The 22697-nt window shown below is 39.2% G+C and overlaps 1 protein-coding gene across 1 annotated transcript in view; it reads right to left on the bottom strand.

The window, feature by feature from the left end:
* RNF169 (ring finger protein 169) overlaps window positions 1-20818 on the bottom strand; it is an 85114-nt gene extending 64296 nt beyond the window's left edge. Inside the window, exon 1 of the mRNA XM_027083392.1 lies at window positions 20310-20818. Within this exon, the coding sequence (XP_026939193.1) occupies window positions 20310-20811 (502 nt within the window). The 5' untranslated portion in view covers window positions 20812-20818. The remainder of the gene's footprint in view (window positions 1-20309) is intronic.
* Window positions 20819-22697: the final 1879 nt, after the last annotated feature.

The raw sequence follows: 22697 nt of genomic DNA, 5'->3' as shown, positions 1-22697 counted from the left end.
AAAAAAAGGCAGGTAGAGAGGCCTGGGGCGGAGGGTGGGGGCAGGGAGATGCACCTCCCTTCTCTCTGGGACCTTGGTCTCTCAAGTTTTGGCTGCCTTGGCAGTCCTGAACTATAATTTTTGTATCCCTAGCCCCACGAAGAAAGCTCTGCTGGCTTTTTTGCCTCTTAATAGCTATACTCTCCCTTTGCCAAGAATCCACAAATGTCTGAAGTCCTGGCTGCCTTGGCAATTTACCAATGCCTTCATATAGATTTTTTTTTTTAAATCAGGCTTTTCTAGTTATTCTCAGCAGGAGTTCTGGTCTGCTACAATCTGCTCCATCATAGCCAGAAGCAAAATCTACATTCTTCATAAGCAGTGGAGAAGACAAGATTTTCGTCATGAAACCACAAACCATTAATAAAGAGGGAACAAGCAGTGAGGAAGAAGACAAAAGGAGAGAATATTCTTTTAAGAAAGTCAAGAAAGGAATCTAATAAAGGTAGAAAACGTGTGGTCCAAGTCCTAAAGAAACTTACAATCTTACTAGGGAAAGAAAAACATACGCAAGTGAAACTACTATAGAATGTCGAAGAGTTATACAACTAAACACCTGACTGCAGCTCAGAAAAGCATGAGGTAGAGGTACACAACAGCAAAAGAAGACAATGAATCAAAGTACATCTTCTACAACAAAACCTATGTAAGTGCAAAGATACACAGGAACCAAGAGGTCATTATCCATATTAATCTCAAGGTTACCTGCTTATACTACCCACCAAACTTCTGAACTACCTTCAAATGGAATATTCGAAAGGAGAAACTTTAATGTCAAATTAGGCATACCATTTAGAAGTAGGAAGGTGGAAACATGGGGAGTGAACCACAAATACGTTCTAAAACCAAACTAAAGTGCTTTCCATTTTATCTACTATTTTTTTGGTTTACTCCTTCTAACTCTCCAAGAGTGCAGATGACAGCCAAGTACCAACTGTCTTAAACTAATGCAATTGCTCCTTTACCTACTTGCCCAAGACATTAACAATTTACAGGAGGCAATATAAAGAGCGTTTACCTGGAAAGAAGAGGAAGTGCACAGAGAAAAAGTTAAAAGTTAAGAAAATATTCATATCAAATTTGAAAGCTGCTTACCTAAGTACCATAATTAACACCACAGATTACTGCTATAGTAACTCAAACTGTGTTTTAAAACTATCCTTGGCAAAGAACTAATGAAATCAAGATGTCACAACTCACATACCAAGAACTTAAAACATGTTTGTAACTTTTGACCTAATAATTTCTAGGAATCTTAGAAAATAATCTAAAATACAGAAAAACTTTTACATAAAAAGATTTTCACTGCAACATTGTTCATAACTGCAAAACAAAAACTGAGAATAACCTACATGTCCAATATTGAGGGAATGATTAGGCTAATTACAGACAGTCCACACAATGTACTATTATCCTGGCATCAAAATTATATAGAAATATTTTTTTAATAATATGCAATATTGGGCTTCCCTGGTGGTGCACTGGTTAAGAATCTGCCTGCCAATGCAGGGGACACGGGTTCGAGCCCTGGTCTGGAAAGATCCCACAGGCCGCGGAGCAACTAAGCCCATGCGCCACAACTACTGAGTTTGCGCTCTAGAGCCCGCGAGCCACAACTACTGAGCCCGTGAGTCACAACTACTGAAGCCCACACATCTAGAGCCTGTGCTCTGCAACAAGAGAAGCCACCACAATGAGAAGCCTGCGCACTGCAACAAAGACCCAATACAGCCAAAAATAAATAAAATAAAATAAATTATAAAAAATGCAATATTGCTTTAATTAGATAGGAAACCATTTATGTTAAATGAGAGATGCAGACGCCAGACTGAATATGCCTTATAATTTCAAACATGAACATTAAATATAGAAATGGAAATAGCAAATGGAAAAAGAAATAACAATATAATTGTAGAAGTCACAAAAGGAGAAGAAAATATTAATGATAACATATCAAGTTATCACACATAAGTGTGTAAGAATGATGAAAACTGTTATCAGAGATCAGGAAGTTAAAGAGGGAAGTAAGCAGTGAGGAAGAGGGAGGTGCTGTGGGAAGAGAACATATACCAAAAAAAGGCATGAGACCCTTTCCCCAAAGCACTTATTAACATAGCTTATTAGCTAAGACAAAGTCATAAAAAGTTGTAAGAAGAGATTTAAATAATTACAGAGACGATGACAAATGCAAAGTCACAAAATGAACAATTGCCAAATGCATCTTACAAGCAAATGTTCCAACAGACATCTGTAGGAGCAAGAGAACAAGGGCTGGGAAGGAGAGTCAAGGCTTTAGGAAGGTTGGATGAAGCTGAGTCTAACTGGTAAAACTTAGATTAAGTTAAAAGATGGAAGGGGACTTCCCTGGTGGTCCAGTGGTTAAGACTCCGCGCACCCAATGCAGGGGGCCCAGGTTCGAAGCATGCCACAACAAAGAGCCTGCACGCCACAACAAAGATCCCCTGTGCCACAACTAAGACCCGGCGCAAGTGGTTAAGAATCCACTTGCAAATGCAGGGGACACAGGTTCGAGCCCTCGTCCGGGAAGATCCCACATGCTGCGGAGCAACTAAGCCCGTGCGCCACAACGACTGAGCCTGTGCTCTAGAGCCCGCGAGCCACAACTACTGAAGCCCGTGCACCTAGAGCCCGTGCTCCTCAAGAAGAGAAACCACCGCAATGAGAAGCCCGCGCACCACAACAAAGAGTAGCCCCCGCTCGCCACCCAACACAGCAATGAAGATCCAACATAGCCAAAAATTTAAAAATATAAATAAATTTGTAAAAAAAAGACCAAGCGCAGCCAGATAAATTTTTTTTAAGTCTTTAAAAAAAAAAAAAGATGGAGGAAGAGCAATCCATGTGAACAAAGCAAAACCAAAGTGTGATAACACTACTGAACTGCACACTTAAAAGGTTAAGACAGTAAGTTTCAAGTTATGTGTTTTTTACCACAATTTTAATTTTTTTTAAGTGTGAAGCCTGGATAGTAAATAAATACATTCTGCTAGAGCAGAAAGTTTATGTGGGAGAGTTGTATAGGCCAGAAAGGGTAGGCTGGGGCCAAATTATAGAGAACCTTCAACATTAGGCTAGGGAATCTAAACTCATCCTGTCATCAACAAGGATACCACCATATTTAATCTTATTAATATTAATAAAACTATTAATAAACAATAAAACTTCAGTTATCCAGCATGCTTGGGGAATAAGATGTTCCTTGATTTTATGTGGTAACAATGCCAAATTTGGGCAGGATCTTCCCCATACAGTTACAGCACTTCACCATCCATACGTTTGCCAGATAACTTTCAAAAGTAAGAAAGATCCCAGGCTGTGGAGAACAATCAGACTCCATCACTTATCAGTGTGACACTGAGCACACTACAACTTCTCTAGCCCTCAGTTTCCCCACTTCCCAAATAAATTGTTATGAATGATTAAATGACATGATTTAATGTATTGTACAATGCTGGATATATAATTGATATTCATTAAGTGTTAGATACATCCTTATAAGAAAAAATTCTACTTAATCTTTTCAGAGATAGAAATTTCTCAGAATTGTAAGAAAAAAATGGCATCAGAGATTTTTTTCTCTATATATAAGTGGGACAACTACATGGTGCTTATTAACTGCTAATAAAAATTAATGATAAATATTCAAATTCCAAGTTGCATCTTGCTTCCTTAGCTTAAAAAATTAACCTGATTTGTACCTCGATCTGGAAAGAATAATGAGTCTTAAGCAGCCTAAGTCTGTGTAGACTTACGGCCAGATAGTAAATATTTTCAGCTTTGCAGACCAAAAGACAGCTGCTCAATTCTGCCATTGTAGCATGAAAGTAGCCATAGACAATATGAATAAGTATGGCTGTGTTCCAATAAAAATTTACAAAAATAAGCAGTAGGCTGGATCTGGCCTGCTGAATGTAATTTCCTAACCCCTGGTGCTATAGATTGAATGTTTGTGTCCCCTACACAATTTATACATTGAAACCTAATCCCCAGTGTGATGGTATTTGGTGGTGGGGTCTTGGAAAGGTGATTAGGTCATGAGGGCAAAGCTCTCATGAATGGGATTAGGGCGCTTATAAAAGAGACCCCAGATTCACTTTGTTATAAAGCAGAAACTAACACACCATTGTAAAGCAATTATACTCCAATAAAGATGTTAAAAAAAAAAAAAAAGAGAGACCCCAGAGAGCTCCCTGCCCCTTCCACCAAGTGAGGACCAGGAGGCAGGTCCTCACGAGACACTGAATCTACCAGTCTTGATCTTTGACTTGCCACCCTCTAGGACTGTGATAAATAAATTTCTGTTGTTTACAAGCCACCCAATCCATGGTATTCTGTTATCACAACCCAAATTGACTAAGACATCTAGATTAGAAAAAGACAAAGAGAGTAGAGATCAACAGAATTTGCAAAAGCAGGTATTAACCAAGAGTAGAGTCAAAGTGTAAGGTTCCTTGTTGAATCCAGAAATGGCCCAAACAACAGGCACAGCAAGGCAGCCCAAACTGGCTCAGCACAGTCCAAGCATGAGGCACACTATAAAGGAGGTCACAAAAGCAAATGTAGGTACAGGAATGCTGCAGAGATGAAGGCCATGCAGGCCTAGGCAGACCAAGACCATGTGGGTGTCCCCATCTCTATATCCACCACCACCCTGGACAAAAGCCTTTGGACTTAATTTCTGCTCTTTTTGAGGTGAAAAATCATCCACAATAGTCCACAAAGTGGAATGATATCAAAATTAGAAAGAGTGTAGGATTTCGAACCATACCAACCTGCATTCAAATCTACTACCCACTGGCTTTGTATCTACCAGTATTTATCCTTGCTAAGCCTGTTTCTTCATCCATAAAATGGGAGTAATACCTACCTTAACAGGGATGTTTATCTCATCTAATCCTCCAGTACCCTCTTGGTACAGATTCTGTGCACATTAAAATGGTAGCCTAACTGGCCTGTCTCTTAAGACTCTTTGTCTTTCTATGTTCAACACTGCTTCCCTAGTTCTTTATAAAGCAGAACTGACCCTATCATCCTCCTGCTTAATAACTTTCATTGGCTTCCCTCTGCCTCCAAGATTTATAAACAAGACTCAGTCTACCACCCCAGCCATATTTTCTCATATTCCCTCAATACTCTCCCCTCCCCAGCCTTCACACATAATCACTATTCCTAGATATGCCAGACCCTGTCTCTTTACATATGCCACTTCCTCTTCCCACAATGTTTTTTCTTTTTCATTGTATGATAATCAGTTCAAAGCCCTGTTTATTGCCCTCTCCTTTGCAAAGCGTTTCTCACTTAACCCAGGGAGAATTACATTAGCCTTCTGCAGGTCCTCACAACATTCTGCACTTACCTCAATTGTAGTAGGATTTATTACCTGTGTTATAATTACTTGTTTCTGCCTCTGATTCCCCAAACTAGGAGATTTTCTTGAACCTATTGGGATGATCTCTAGGTATGTGTCTCAGTATAAAACAGTGGCTTAAATTTTTTTTTGTTGAATATACCAATGAGAAAGTGCTTTAAAACCAGCACCATTCTGTACTAAGATCTTTTAAAGAATTTGTTGTCTGAAAGAAGATCAATTTGTAAAGCTTTTCTTTATAATGAAACCAAAAGTAAACTTTAGTAAAGTCCAAGTCAACAACAAATTAACAGGGTCCAATCATTTGAGGTTTTATCATAATAGTTTTACAGAACCAAACACTAGACAAAACACAAATGGCAAAACAGAAGTAAAGAGAAAATATGTCCACTGCTATTTAGAAAAATAAAAACCAAAACTGGATATAAGTTGTCTTCAGGCTTAAAAATTTAATTGTACACACATGTAATGAGGAAGACTGGCTCAGTTCTGTTTTGAGAACTGAGTTGCTCATCCTGAATCTGTAGTTCTGTTGCGTACAGGATGAGCAAGGCCAATGCAATCTTTGGCAGCATTAATAAGAATTTAGCATCCAGATGGAGAGATGGTAAACCTCACTACATTTTGCACTGGTCAGGCATTATTTAAAGCATGAGGGTCAATTCTGAGTGGCATATTTAAAGATGAACAGAAGGATAAAGGAATCATTATATATAATCAAAAATCTTTTTTTTAAGGATTTTTTTAGGACTCTTTTTCCTCTATTAAACATTTACTGAGTATCTAACACATTCTAGGTACCATATTAAGTGCTGAATACCCAAAGACATAGTCCCTGACCTCAAAGAGTTCAGTATAATGCCAGAGACAGACACACAAACAAGGGACTGAAATCCAGTGACATGACGAATACACATACTCATGTGGTGTCACAAAGGAAGGCAATCAACTCCTATTTGAGAAAAAAATTCACAGAGCACTTGTTTCACCTGAGTATAATCTGACAGAAGGATAACAGGGAGAATATTCCAGGCAGAATAATCATAGGTGACAAAAGGTCAGAAAGGTTTCAAAAAGCATACTATATTATAAGAACTGTAAGTAGTGTAGTATGACCAGAAATCTGGGAAAGGGAGAAAGAGGACCAAAGAGATGAATTTGAGAAGTTTAGCCTAAGAAGTTAGATAGAAAAAATCATGGTCTTTAAATACTTGAATATTGAAACTAGGGAAGAATATTTTAATTCAATAGAAACTTAAATTTCAAACAATTAACATTGTCCAGAACTAGACAGCAGTGAGTACAGAGTCACCAGAATGGGAGAAATATCCCTGTTCATGTATTAGCTCAATCTTCCCTTGGTATTCTAGATCTCTTCCCTAGCTACTAACGATACTGAGAATCATTCCAGGTGTTTTATTGGCCTTTCAGTTTCCCTCTTCTGTGAAATGTCTATTCAAATCCCCTCACCATTTTTCTAATGAGGTGTCTGTCATAGTGATTTGTAGTTCTTCATATATTTTGGACATTAATCTTTTGTTATTACATTGGAAGTATTTTCTCACATTCTGTGGTTCATCTCCCTACTTTATCTTTTATCATACAGAAGTTTTGATTTTAATGTGACCAAATTATCAATCTTTTCCTTTACTCTGTATTTTTTGTTTAAAGAATTCTTCCTATCCCACTTTCACAGATACCCCTAGTATTTTCTAAGTTTTATAGTTTGACCTTTAATTGATCTGGTATTAACGTTTCGTGTATGGTGTGAGGTAAAGATCTATTTTTCCTTGTTTTCTGTAAGGTTAGCTAACTATCCACAACTGAAAATATTTTTGCCCCATTGATTTGTAATGCCACCTGTCATCTACCAAATTCAAGTATATGAGGACATGTTACTGGACCCTTAATTACTTTTTAAACTATTTAACCCTGGTTCAGTGTTCTTGGCCACTAATCATTCGTATTGACAAGTTCCACTAAAAAAAATTAAATTAAAAAAAAATTCCCTTCTATTCCAAGTGTTCTAGCTTTTAAAATAATAAATGAATGGTAAATTCTGTCAAATGCTATTTTGAGCATCTATTGAGATGATCATATGGTTTTACTCTTTATTAATATGGTGAATTACATTAGATTCTTAATGTTAAACTGAACTCTCATTCCCGGAATAAATACTACTTGATTGTGATTTTAAAAAAAAATACACTACTAGACTAGTGCAGATTTCACTTGGGACTTCTAAAATCTACATTTATTGGCCTATATTTTTCCTTTCTTATACTGCCTTTGTGTGATTTTGATGTCATGTTGTAAAAGCCCTCCAAAATGAGTCTAGAAACATTTTTTATTCCCTGGAATGGTCTGCACAAGGATTATCCATCCTTCAATATTTGGGTAACCTGTAAAACCATCTGTGCCTTGTGTTCCTTTAATGGATAGATTTTTTTTTCCTGCTTTTTACTATGAAAATGACTCACATATTTATTAGAGACACCAGTACAATGAACCCCAACATATCCATCACCCAGCTTCAACAGTCAACCCATTGTCAATCTTATTTCATCTATTTCCCAAATCTTTACTTGTTCCCTCTCCCCTTGAATAAATTGTTTTGAAGAAATCCCAGACACCATATCATCTTACCTATAAACATTTTAGCATCTCTCTTAAAAATAAGGACTCTTTAAAATATGTAACCAGAAAAAAGATTTCACACTAAAAATTTAATAATCTTTAATACCAACAAATATCCAGTCAGTATTCAAATTCCTATCAAATATTTTTATACAGTTTTTCAAATCAGAATCCAAATTAGTCCATACGCTTAAATTGGTTTTGTCTTTTAATCTGCAGGTTTCCCTTCTATGTATTGCTTTTCTCCCCTTCTTCTTCACGTATTTGTGGGGAAAAAATGGGCCATCTGTCCTGTAATTTCCCACATTCCGGATTTTGCTCACTGCATCCACACATTACTTAGTGGGTAGATTTTACTATTCAATTTCTTTTTTAGTTACATTTCTATTAATATTTTCTACTTATTCTTGACTCAGCTGCAATAGGTTGTATTTTTTAGGAAACCGACTATTTTACACAATCTTCCAAATTCATGGGCATAAAGTTTTCCATATTCAATATGTATGGGGTTTTAGAAATCCTTATCATAGCTATAGTCATATTCCCTGTTTCATTCCTAACATTGTTTACGCTTTCTTGTGTTTCTTTTTCATTGACCAATCGTGCCTGAGATTTGTCTATAACATAGAGCCTATATTAATATCTTCAATGAGTTAGATTTTGGTTTTATTAATCCTCTTCACTGTTTTCTACTCCATTAATTTCTATTCTTATCTTTATTCTTTCCTAACTTCTACTTCCTCTGGGTTTAATCTGCTGTTACTTTCCTAGCTTCTTCAGTTGGCCACTTAATAATTTTCAGGCTTTCTTCTATTGAAAAACCTTACAGATTCTAGGACATAAATTTTTTCATATTAATATTGCTGAAATTGGGATGTTTCTTACAATTAGTCTTACAATCACCGTCAGTCGGGCAAGCAGTGATGGTGCAACTGTCATTGCTTATCTATGTATGAACATAAACAATTAAAGAATAAGCTTGCAAAAGTAGTAGTTACTTGGCAGTTATCCCTGGTGGCATGACTAGACAACTGGAACTTCTCAATGTTAGTCAATAAACCTATTACAGACCATCTGACAAAGAACTATGAGTCTCATCTGAAAACCTTTTGTTGATACCTGCTGGCCAGTTCAAGAAAACATCAGGATCAAAATTTGATGGGTGCCAGCAGTTTGAAAGAAAATGCTGGAGATAGCTGTGGAGCACTCTTTTAAGAAATGTTCTATCACCAATGCTCTCAATGACATTGTGAGCAATACTATGTAGAAAAACACAAACCTCTGTGCTTCCATCAGAAAGTGATTTAGAAGAATCAAACTCTGCATATGAAGTCACAGGAATATTCTACTAATCTGTTACTTCCCTTCCTTTTATAAATATATGCATGAGTGATATGCTAAATCTATATCTAAGTAAATATATATGAGTTCTTTCAGTAAGCATAAAGTTTCAAAGTCTAAGTGATAGGAAAGCACTGTATTTGGAAAGTAATAGTCCATCTCACAAATGATGACATCTTAAGATTCAATGAAATATGATATAGGCACTTAAATTTTCCTCTTAGGAAATTAAGGAAACACTCCCATTTATCACTGCAACAAAAAGAATAAAATACCTAAAAATAAACCTACCTAAGGAGGCAAAAGACCTGTATGCAGAAAACTATAAGACACTGATGAAAGAAATCAAAGATGATACAAACAAATGGAGAGATATACCATGTTCTTGGATTGGAAGAATCAACAGTGTGAAAATGACTCTACTACCCAAAGCAATCTACAGATTCAATGCAATCCCCATTAAATTACCAATGGCATTTTTCACAGAATAAGAACAAAAAATTTTACAATTTGTATGGAAACACAAAAGACCCCGAATCGCCAAAGCAATCTTGAGAAAGAAAAATGGAGCTGAAGGAATCAGGCTCCCAGACTTCAGACTACACTACAAAGCTATAGTAATCAAGACAGTATGGTACTGGCACAAAAACAGAAAGATAGCTCAATGGAACAGGATAGAAAGCCCAGAGATAAACCCATTCACATATGGTCACCTTATCTTTGACAGAGGAGGCAAGAATATACAATGGAGAAAAGAGAGCCTCTTCAATAAGTGGTGCTGGGAAAACTGGACAGCTACATGTAAAAGAATGAAATTAGAACACTTCCTAACATCATACACAAAAATAAACTCAAAATGGATTAAAGACCTAAATGTAAGGCCAGACACTATAAAACTCTAAGAGGAAAATATAGGCATTAACACTCTATGACATAAATCACAGCAAGATCCTTTTTGACCCACCTCCTAGAGTAATGGAAATAAAAACAAAAATAAACAAATGGGACCTCATGAAACTTCAAAGCTTTTGCACAGCAAATGAAACCATAAACAAGATGAAAAGACAACCCTCAGAATGGGAGAAAATATTTGCAAACGAAGCAACTGACAAAGGATTAATCTCCAAAATATACAAGCAGCTCATGCAACTCAATATCAAAAAAACAAACAACCCAATCCAAAAATGGGCAGAAGACCTAAACAGACATTTCTCCAAAGAAGACATACAGATTGCCAACAAACACATGAAAAGATGCTCAACATCACTAATCATTAGAGAAATGCAAATCAAAACCACATTGAGGTATCACCTCACACCAATCAGAATGGCCGTCATCAAAAAATCTAGAAACAGTAAATGCTGGAGAGGGTATGGAGAAAAGGGAACCCTCCTGCACTGTTGGTGGGAATGTAAATTGATACAACCACTATGGAGAACAGTATGGTGGTTCCTTAAAAAACTAAAAATAGAACTACTATATGATCCAGCAATCCCATTACTGGGCATATACCCTGAGAAAACCATAATTCAAAAAGAGACATGTACCACAATGTTCATCGCAGCACTATTTACAATAGCCAGAACATGGAAGCAACCTAAATGTCCATCAACAGATGAATGGATAAAGAAGATGTGGCACATATATACAATGGAATATTACTCAGCCATAAAAAGGAAACAAAATTGAGTAATTTGTAATGAGGTGGATGGACCTAGAGGCTATCATACAGAGTGAAGTAAGTCAGAAAGAAAAAAACAAATACCGTATGCTAACACATACATTGGAATCTAAAAATATGGTACTGATGAACCTAGTGGCAGGGCAGGAATAATGACACAGACGTAGAGAATGGACTTGAGGACACAGGAGGGGAAGGGGAAGCTGGGACGAAGTGAGAGAGTAGCACTGACATATATACACTACCAAATGTAAAGTAGATAGCTAGTGGGAAGCAGCTGCATAGCACAGGGAGATCTGCTCGGTGCTTTGGGACCACCAAGAGGGGTGGGATAGGGAGGGTGGGAGGGAGACGCTAGAGGGAGGGGATAAGGGGATATATGTATACATATAGCTGATTTACTTCGTTGTACAGCAGAAACTAACACAACACTGTAAAGCAATTATACTCCAATAAAGATGAAAAAATTTTTTCCTCTTAGTACTGCTTTGCTGTATTCCACAGATTTTGACATATAATGTTTCCACTGTTATTTAATTCTAAATATTTTCCAGTTTCCATGAATTTGTTCTTCATCCATTTATTTTTAGTTTATTTTTTGCTTTTACTTTTTAAATTTCCAAACATGGATAGGAGGTGAGGAGAATCAGTTATATTTGTTATTAATTTCTAATTTTATTGTATTGGGGTCAGAAAACATAGTTGATATATCAAGCTTTGGTATTTGTTGATAATTTCTTTGTGCCTAATTACATAAATTACATAAAATTACATAAAAATTTCACTTTTAATTAAAAAGAATGTATATTCTCTAATTTGGGAAGTGTATGGTTCTATATATACATAGTAGATCAAGTTATACATTGCATTTCTTTTCTTTTAGTGGTTATCCTTCAATTTTTAATATGCATCTGACTGAAAGCTTAAAGTTAATTAATATCTCTATCCTCCTTCTGAACTATATATAACTCTTTAATGCTGGTCATTTTCCCTCCCAGTTTACATTTTATCCTCATCTGATATTTTAGTTCCACTTTGGTTTTAGCCCCAACAAATCAGTCATAATTATTTTTGTTTTATACAGTCAATTCTTCGTTTACCGAGCCAATTTCTTTGCTCATCATGATTTCTTTTTTTTTTAACTAATTTATTTATTTTTGGCTGCATTGAGTCTTCGTTGCTGCGCGTGGGCTTTCTTCAGTTGTAGAGAGCGGGGGCTACTCTTTGTTGCAGTGTATGGGCTTCTCATTGCAGTGGCTTCTCTTGTTGCAGAGCATGGGCTCTGGGCATGCGGGCTTCAGTAGTTGTGGCACATAGACTCAGTAGTTGTGGCTCATGGGTCCAGAGCACAAGCTCAGTAGTTGCAGTGCACGGGCTTAGTTGCTCTGCAGCATGTGGGATCTTCCTGGACCAGGGCTCGAACCTGTGTCCCCTGCATTGGCAGGCGGATTCTTAACCACTGAGCCACCAGGGAAGTCCCTATTATGATTTCTTGTATCCTTCTCGCTCCCCTAAGTTACCTTTCTTTCTTGCAGAAGTGCATTCTTTCATGTAATAGTTCTTTCAGAAACAGTGTGGTAAATTCTCCATATTTTTGTTCATCTGAAAATACTTTTATTTTGCCTTCACTCTTGAATGATAACTGAGTATGAAATTCTGATCTCTCTCAGCACTAGGAAGATATTATTCAAGTTTCTTCTGCCCTTTCTTATTAAGAGACATCTGCTCTCAGTCTGATTCTTGCTCCTTTGCCTTTCCTTTCTGGTTGCTTATAAAAGTGTCTTTGGTGTTCTGCAGTTTCATTGCAATGTATTTAGTTGTGGAGTTTGTTTTTGGTTTGCTCATTTAATTCTTGCTAGGCCCTCATGAGCTTAAACCTAAAAATTCATGTCTTTTTAAATTAATTCCAAAAAATTCTCATGTCATCTCTTCAAATTCCATGTTTCCCTCATTTTATTTTTCTCCTTCTGGAACTGCTATTAGATGTTGTGTCTTCTTGCTTAGTCTTTCATTTCTCCACCTCTTTCATATTTTCCTTCATCTTACTGTTCTGCATTCTCAGGATTTCCTTATATCTAACTCCCAGCTTACTACTTTCTCTTCATCTGTGTAAACTATCACTTACTTACTGAGCTTTTTTTTTTTTTTTTTTTTGCTGTATGCGGGCCTCTCACTGTTGTGGCCTCTCCCGTTGCGGAGCATAGGCTCCGGACGCACAGGCTCAGCAGCCATGGCTCACGGGCCCAGCCGCTCCGCGGCATGTGGGATCCTCCCGGACTGGGGCACGAACCCGTGTCCCCTGCACCCGCAGGCGGACTCTCAACCACTGCGCCACCAGGGAAGCCCTACTGAGCATTTTTTTAACCTATTTTTCATTATGTTTAGTTCTTTTCCAAATGTATGTTTCACGTCTTATTCATTTATTGGGATGTCAATTACTTGTTTAATGTCTTTAGTCACTTAAAATATGCTACTTTAAATTACCTTTCAAACTGCCATTCTACTATCCCAGTTCTTAGAGCTGTAATCCTCCTGCTTGTAATATCTGCTGACTCTCATTTGTGGTAGAAAATTGTTTCCTTGTGTGTCACTTTTAATTATAAATTCATCTTCTGTGGGGTTTATTTCTTCTGTGAGAATTCCTTGTGGCCTGAGATATGACAGTACCCCTTCAAGTCTTGTTTTTCCTTTCTCCAGGTGGCCCAGTGGTATCACTAGCTTGGAGCCAGCTTTTATATTAATTTCCTAGCATGGGGATACCCGATATTGCGACTCAGGTCGCAAATATGAGCAAGGCATAGGTCTTGTGCTTCAATTTCTCAGGGAAGCTTTTTTTCCATTTCCTCTTTGTATAGAGTCCAGGCAAACCAAGACGAGATTTCTTATTTCCTTGTGTCAGTGGGAAGATTTTTCTCTAGCCCACCCTTTCACCTAGGATGCAGCACATCAGGAATCCCAGCCTGATGCAAAAGTCTTGGTTTTGGTTCCTTTTTCCACAGTTAAAACTCAATCACTAGGAATAAAAAAACCAGAAACAACCCCTCACTCAATTCCTTCATCTTTGTCACAGCATGAGCTCAAGTTCTTAATGAAGTTTTGGGTTTTAGTTCCATTTTTGTTTTGGGAATCTAGAGATCTTCCTGTCTTTCCTGCAAGCTCAGAAATGCATTTCAAAGAACTGTTGTTTATCATCCAGCTTTTCTGGATATTTGTAGCAGCAGAGTCTTTAGCTAAGATAAGTTAGCCATCTTGCTAAAAGAAATCTGGGATCTCCAATCCATTTGATACATTACCCCTATAGGAGTGATCTCTCTAGAGTGCAAAGATGTACTCCTCTTTCAAACTCTTCAGTGGATCCCCCCTTCTTAGCATGGCATTCAAAGTCCACTATTATCCAGTAACTGCTTATTTCTGCAATTCTGCCTCCTTCCACTCTCCCACATGTACTCTATGCTCCAACTACCCATATTTGCAATCCCTAGAACTCTCCTTTTGTTTCATACTCCTATGTTTTTAAAAGTACTTATTTCCCTCAGTTTTATCCTCCCTTCATCTGCCTACTGAATACTCATGGTCAAGTGTCTGCCTTTCCAGGAAGCCACTCCTGACCCATCCAAGCTGGGTTCTCTTTTTTTGTGAAAAGAGCTAACATTTGTTGAGCTCTTTATATGCTAATAACTCATTCAGTCTTAACAACAACCTTATGATTTTGCTACCACTACTATCCCCATTTTCAAAATGAGGAAACTAAGGTACAGAGAAATTAAGCAATGTGCCCAAAGACAAACAGCTATAAATGGCAGACCTGGAATTTGAACACAGATAGTCTGTCTCCAGATCCTGCTCCATTAACTTGCTCAATTAATATATACCATACTGCGTTCTACAATTATATCTTGCGTTACAGTTATTGCATTTATTACCCCACATTCCAGTTACACATTTATATAGCAATCTTCTCAACTACACTGACCTTAAGAGACAGAATTATGCTTTATTTCTATTTGCAGCCCCAGTGCCTAGCACACAGAAGGCCCTCAACTCAGATGGTTACTAAATTAATGAATAACTAAAGGAAACATCCCCACAGTCACTGCATTAGTCCAGCCCGTCTTCACCTCTTGTCTGAACTACTAAAACAGTCCCCTAACTAGACTCCCTTCCTCCAGTTTCTATTCACATCTTTCCTCCACACTCCAACCAATACTGTCTTTCTAAAGCACATTATGACAGTATCATTCCATTACTTAAATATTTTTAAGGGCTCCACACTGTCTATAGGATAAAGTCCCAAATTCCTTCAGCATGACATACCATGACCTTCATGATCAAACTTCTGTAGTCTCTTCTCTCCTCCTTCCCCACTCCAGCCCCACATTCCATCTATATTTAACTTCCTGTCTGTCTCTGAATATGCCAAATGCCTTCATGCCTTTGTATGTGCAGGTTCTTTTGCCAGGAATGGCCATCTCCTCTTCCCTCACCTGGTGAACTCCTATTCTTTTTCCAACACACAGCGCAAATGCCTTCCTCAAGTTTCCTCAAAAGACTGTCAGTTATCCCACTGTTCTATTCTTCTTGGCATTATGCATTTACCTCACTTACACTTTGTATATTATTTGATAAGGTGTGTTTCCCCAACAAGACTGTGGAATCTTAAAGGACAGGAACCATGACTTACCCATCTTTTTTATTGTATTCTCTTACACAAGTGTGTGCCCTAAATGCTCACTGAAATAGCAGAATGAAATTTGACAAACATATCCTACATCCTACACTAAAGCAAACTCAGATTCAAATGAATTCAAGGCAGTCAAGTCTTCTAAGATTAAATGGAAATTAGACAGGGAGTAGAAACATGAATGGAAAACAAATAACACCTAAATTCCTGCTGCTCAATCCCGAATTCTACAGAATGGAGCTATTCTGTCAATGGTAATTAAGGCTTAGTTTATAAGGTAATCTCATCCTGAGTTTTAAAAAACACAAGGCAAATATTTCCACATTAGTAAAACACATAAGGACACTCAAATTCTGGAATATGTGTTACTAGGATAAAAAGTTGAGTCATTTTATACATTTTAAGACAAATCCCTTCAGACGAGGGAAATTCCTGTCCTTTTACACTACAATCATATGATTTCATTATTCACTAGTCCTACATGCAATTTAGGTTTGCACACATAACAAACATTGTCTGCCAACTGAGTAATAAACCAGAACTACTTGTTTTTCACAGAAAGAAGAAATTTTTTTAATGGATAAATGTCAACCCTAAATGAACAGGGAGGTTGGGGTGGGATAAAGGGAAGGAATAAATGGGGCACTATTCAATTTTTTTGAATTATTCAATTTTTGAAATGCACTTTTAACACTACAAATAGAAAAAAAATTAAACTGCTAACTTAAAGATTCATCAGCCTTTGTCTAGCTTTTCTCTTCAATTATTACCCATGGTAAAAGGACAAAGAACTGTACTTAAAAGGTCCTGGTTTCAAGTTCAAAGGCAGCATAATTTAGAATGATCATCCTTGATTTCAAAAGACTAAATGAATTCTTAAAATTAATTATTATCAATGAGGCTTGGGACTTCCCTGGTGGCACAGTGGTTAATAATCCGCCTGCCAGTGTAGGGGGACACGGGTCCAAGTCCTGGTCCAGGAAGATCCCACATGTGGAGCACCTAAGCCCCTGCACCATAACTACTGAAGACAGCGCGCCTAGAGCCCGCGCTCGACAACAATAGAAGTCACCGCAATGAGAAGGCCACGCACCGCAATGAAGAGTAGCCCCAGCTCGCTGCAACTAGAGAAAACCCGCACAGCAACGAAGACCCAACGCAGCCAAAAATAAGTTAATTAATTAATTAATTAAAAAAAATTCTTATCAATGAGGCTTAAATGTTCTTATATTTGCAAATCTACCTATGTATGTCTGTATGGTAAATCTCCTTTTTTAAAAATCAATGGACCAGGACTGTTTCTAAATTTAGAATATAAGCTCTAAGAGGGAGGGATCTTTGACTATTTTATTCACTGATGTCACCCAAGGATCTAGAACAGTGTCTGCCACAGAGTAGGCACTCATTACATACTTGCTTAATATTGCTCAATATGGTCCAAATACTTAATATGTCAATACATACAATGAGCTGCAGATCCTCATAGAACATACAGTTGAAGTCTAGGTTCATCTTGAAATGATCACTGACTTAACCTTCAACACACACTGCTGCACAAATTAACTGATACTGTATCCAAAAGCAAATTGACAGTGTATGTAAGAATAAAATAAAACACTTAATACAGACGTTATTAAGGTTCTGAACTTTAAATCTTGAGAAGCTGACAAAAAACAAAAATATCACCAGCACAACCAAAATTTTCAACACACACAAACTCTTGCACTTTTTTCAAAAAAAATTCCAAAATTCAATTCAATTCAATTCCAAAAGAGCCATGGGACTTCAAGAAATTTAAAAAAAAAAAAAAAAAGTTAAGAATTTCACTTAGATACCAGTGAATTTACTACAAAATTTTATTTCCAGTTTTATAAAGCAGGTCTGCCCTTTCTTTTATCAATTGACCTAATTATGCCAAAAGAATACTGCTAAGCAATATACTTCTGTATTAACCTAAAATTGCTAATTTTGTTGCTGTTTCCCACTAATAAAAGTGTGATGTAATTATTATGAAACTGGTATTTTTACTGTCTATTACAAACCATCATGAACATTTAACTGTGAATTAGGTTATGTTTTAGCCCTTATTTAAGGGTTAGCCTTTCAGCCCTTGTTATCTGCTACTAACCCACAATGACCTGGTCACACTCTTCTCTGTTCTGGGCCTCAGTTCTCTCTTCAGTAGAATGAGGGAACTGGGTTAAAACAAAAGTTCTTAACCTTTTTTTTTTGCAACACTTGGAGAATCTGGTGAAAGCTACAGGTGAACTATTCATAAAAACGTACATATATATTGTAAAACAATTTTATAAACAATAATTCATAATGGCAAAAGACTGGAAACAACCTAAATATCCATCAATAGATGATTAAGTAAATTATGTTACATCCATTCAATGAAATTCCTTGTAACTATAAGTACAATGAAGAAACCTTCTATGTACTGATATGAAAAGATATCCATCATGTATTGTTATATGAAAAAAAGCACCAGTGCATATAACATATAACCTTTTATGTAAAAAGATCAAAAAATAAAATAAATATATTTGAATTTCCATGTATAAGCATAACGAAACTGTGGAAGAATCAACATGAATCTTTGGTGAAAATGGGAAATGAAGAAAGGAGTAGGAGGAACCTTTTCATTGTATACTTTCTTATATTTTTGTTTGAATTATGTGAATTGCCTATTAAAGTTTTAAATTAAAAAATATTGCATATAAACTCAAGAGGTCTAGACAACTTGCTAAAGCTAGAAGATAAACAGGGTTTATCTCCAAACCCTGTTCAGCAATACTCTTCTATAATGTTTTGACTTAACAAGCATGTAATTATATACACTCAATGATCCAACAATAAGAACACTTAAGGAAAAATATTTTTCATAATGGTCCTCATACAAACATATAAAGTAATTGGTGGATATTCAGTGACTCAACAGAGCCTAATTTGAAATCTCATTTTATATTGTTTTTCTTAATCACTGATACACAAATTTCTTCAAGGAAAAAGTTTGCACAAATCATCAAGTCATACACCCTCTCATGGTTCAAATCTCAGACCTGATATTCCACAAAGGAGTACAGGCTTCGGAAATAGAAATTTGTATCCTACGTGACCATACAATCAATAGTACTAGTATGGAGACCAGAAAAATGCTGTCTTAATTTTTTTTCCCATAATCTCAGAATTTGAAGCAAATTAAATAGCATAGATGATGTTTGGGGAGGGCTTCATCCCTTTTCTGAGCAGGAATCAGGTGGAACTGGGTTTTCATCCTTGGGCAACTTACTTAACCTCTCTTGGCCTCAGTTCCATCTATAAAATGGAAATAAAAGTACCTATCTCATAAGGATGCTATGAAGCTTAAAAGGAATAACGAGGAACACAGAAAGTAAGACAGAAATAAAAATAAGGTATCCTAGGACAGTGGCAGGTGTCTGACTGCTTGAATCAAAACAGACTGCATTCTGGAACCTGTAGTTTCTAGTGACTGCACTTTCATACACAAGCAATGTCTCCTTTTCCCTACCGAAAATAGCACATGGCAGAATTCCCAACACAAAAGGTGCAAATATCTGTCCTTTCCTAATTATGTTTCTTGAAAAATCTCTTCCTAGGTAAGCTTTTATCAAAGAACTCTAGCTGTTGTGTTGACTGGGTGTGTCTCAAAGAGTCCCAAGTTATAACAGTTTTATGTTTCCAACAGGCACTTTCTATGTCAAGCTCAGCACCAAAGAGTGGCAGGCTGCTGGGGGGGGGCGGGGGGGGGGGGGGGGGGGGAAGGCAAAGAAGTTGTAGACAACAGTCCTTCAACGGACTCCTAATTGCCAGGAAAATAGTAGGAAACCTACTGCCATCGAGATAGAAGCAGCCCCCGCCAACCAATCTCCGCTTCCAGAACTTTTAAACCCCATCCATCTTTTTTTGCAGAGCACTGCTGGAGCTTATTATTAGTTATTATAAATATAAATAGCCATCATTTATTACGTCTTCTCTACGTGCCAGGCTCTTGCGTTTTTCAAGATTTTGTGAAAACTGCACATGTAAACTCAGACGCTCAAGTCTGAAAAGCTCCCTTCGCATCCTCAAAATCAATCTAATCTGCCCCTCAAACTCCGTATATGCCACACCTCTCATTGACCCATTCAGGCCCAGGGATCACATCTTTACAAGCAATTCAACCCCAAGCTCTTCACCCAACACTAAATCAAGCACTTCTCGGATCCTCCACTGCCCCTACAAAGTTCGGTACCCTCCTCCACTCACCAATTCCAACCTGGCCCTAACTTGTTCCAAGAAATGCTATGGCTCCCTTCAAACTTCTGACTCCAAATCCATCGTGCCCGTACTTCATCCCGAAGTTCAAAATTCAGAAACACATACTGCACCTGGGCAAAGCCCGGTTCCAACCCCACGAGAACTCTCGACACCCGCTCGAGCAGGGCCAGGGCCTGGGACCCTCCACCCCCTAACCAGGCCAGGCCGGGGCGCGGCGGCCTCGCTCCGGACCCCAAGGGGAGGAGAGGAAACTCCACCTGGCTCCGCTGGCGCGCCGCGCGTCTCCTGCTCGGGCCTGGGCCCCGTGGCGGCCGCGCCCCCGTCACGACGCGAGCGGCAGCGCTCGGGTGGGCCGCGGCGGGCGCGCTCGCCCAGCACCTCCGCGTCGGGCTGCCAGTTGTCGCGGGCCCGACGGCGGGCCCAGCCCGGGCCGCGGGCGCGGCAGCGCGGGCAACCCGGGCCCGCCGCGTCGGCGGCGCGTTGGGCGCAGCCTCGGCACAGCGAGTGGCCGCACGGCAGGGCCGCCGCTTCCCCCGGGGTCTCCAGGCACCCAGCGCAGTCCGACTCCTCCGGCCGCGGCGGTGGCGGCGGCTGCAGCAACGGCGGCGGCAACACCAGCAGCGCGGGGCCAGAGGCCGGGCCCGGGGTCCCAGTCTTGGCTGCCGCCATCTCGTCACAGCGGCCCCGCCGACCCCGCCGATTCAGAGCTGCCGCTGCCGCCGCGGAAGAGGCCCGAGTACTCGGACCTGCCGCCGCCATCTTGTTTCCCGTTTGTAGGGAGAGTCCGTTGCGAGGGAGAAGAGTAGAGGGCGGGGCAGTGCGCGGCGGGCACCGCTATATACATATTCATGAGGGGCGGGGCTCCAGAAGAGGGTCTCTCGGGACATGGTTGGCGTGAGGTGAAACCTCATTAATATTTATTAGTTATCCTTTATATATCTGGTCTTCGGCCTCGCCTTCTACTCTTTGCGATTTCCTCTTAGTGGGCCAAATTAAGTTGAGGACTGAGGGGATTTATTTGGAAACTGAGCGATATTAAACTTTATGAAGTAATTACACTTATTTATCCTGCAATACCCTGATAACTGAGGCTAATGTGATTGGGGAGTATGTGAATTACTCAGAACCCTGCCTCTGCTTCATAGCTGCTGTGACTGAGACCAGTCCTACCCTGACCAGCAACTAACTGCCAAAAATAGCAGCTTCTTGTCAGTCCACATCTCAGTAAACTCTCTCTCCAGATTCCTTCCTGAAACTTCCCTCCCTTGGCTGGCAAAGCTACACTTTCCTTGTTTTTTTTTCCCCTCTCTCAGCTCTTTCTCAGACTCTTTTCCTGAGCCCTCCCCCTTGTTTCGGGCTTAAATGTGGGTATTCCTCTAGGCTCAGGCCTCAGTCCTCTACTCCTTTCCGTGTATTGCCCCCCCCACCAGCCCATACCCCACCTCACATTTTCTTCCAGCTGAAACTCTCGAATTGATATCTGCAGTCCACACATCCCGAGTCCAGCCCTGCATAGTTAACTGCCTGCTGGAAGCATCATCTTGGATGTCTGCATCCCTCATGTACCAAACTAAAGTCACTGTCTACCACCCTCCTTTCAAAACAGCTCTTCTTATTTCCCTCATTCCAGTAAAGGTACGATTCTCCCAGTTCCTCAAGCTCCAAACCTGGTAATCTTTACTTCTCCCTCATCTCCCACATCTGTCAGTTTCTTAGTTCTGTCAATTTTCCCACCAAAATGACCATTTTCCTACCTATCGTCTCTTCTTCATCCCATTCCCACTGCCCAATTCAGGTCTCATCATCTCTCACCTACATTATTGCAGAAGCTTCTATAAATTGCCTCCCTGCCCACAGACTCTCTTCCTCCAATCCATCCTCCATAGTTCTTAGAGTTACTTCCTAAAGGACAGCTCTGACCACACCATTCCTGCTTGGCTTAGTCACTGAGTGAGGTGCTCAGACTTTGGTGCCAGTCCCCTTTCTGGATGCAGAGGGTACAAGAGAAACAATAGCTTCCCTCTGACAGAGAGAAGGTTGTGCTACAGCGCTTCTCCCACCCTTTGCTTTTTTGCACTAAAGTAGATTTGGAGCAGGAAGGCATTCGGCAAATGGCATTTCCTCTTGGGAATCTTTATAAGAAAGCACAAGTTTTGTAAGGAGAGCAAATTAAAAAAAAAAAGTAACATAATGTAATGGAAGGCATCAGAGGCCCTGGGTTTCCATGAGATTGCCTGGAAACAGTACCTGAGCTGATAGTAAACCAGTCCAAGGCAGAGTGATTGGTGGAAGTTAGCAGAGCAAAGAAAGAAGTGGATTCCCAAAACGAGAACCAGATGGCTAAAGGACAGTGAAGAATTGAAGAAGGGTCAATGCGTAATTGAAACAAGGGCTTGTGTGCACAGAGGCCCAGACAGTCAGAATCCTGACAAACTCAGAAGTATGGCTTCATCCAGGCTGTGCTTCCAAAGGTCCTCTTCATTTCACTTCCCACTTTGGATGGGAAGTGAGGATGCTTTGCACAGATTCTGACAAGGAAGGCCTGTGGCCCAGAGATCAAGCCAATTATTCTTAGAGACGGGGCCCTTGGTATGGGCTGTTCACTCTTGACAGTTTGGGGCTCTCAATCTGAAGTCTACTTTCTA

The sequence above is a fragment of the Aethalodelphis obliquidens genome, unplaced genomic scaffold (assembly GCF_003676395.1).
Source record: "Aethalodelphis obliquidens isolate GAN/ISIS:26980383/991018 unplaced genomic scaffold, ASM367639v1 scaffold50, whole genome shotgun sequence".
Taxonomy (NCBI): domain Eukaryota; kingdom Metazoa; phylum Chordata; class Mammalia; order Artiodactyla; family Delphinidae; genus Aethalodelphis; species Aethalodelphis obliquidens.
This window is presented reverse-complemented; position numbering and strand designations above follow the sequence as displayed.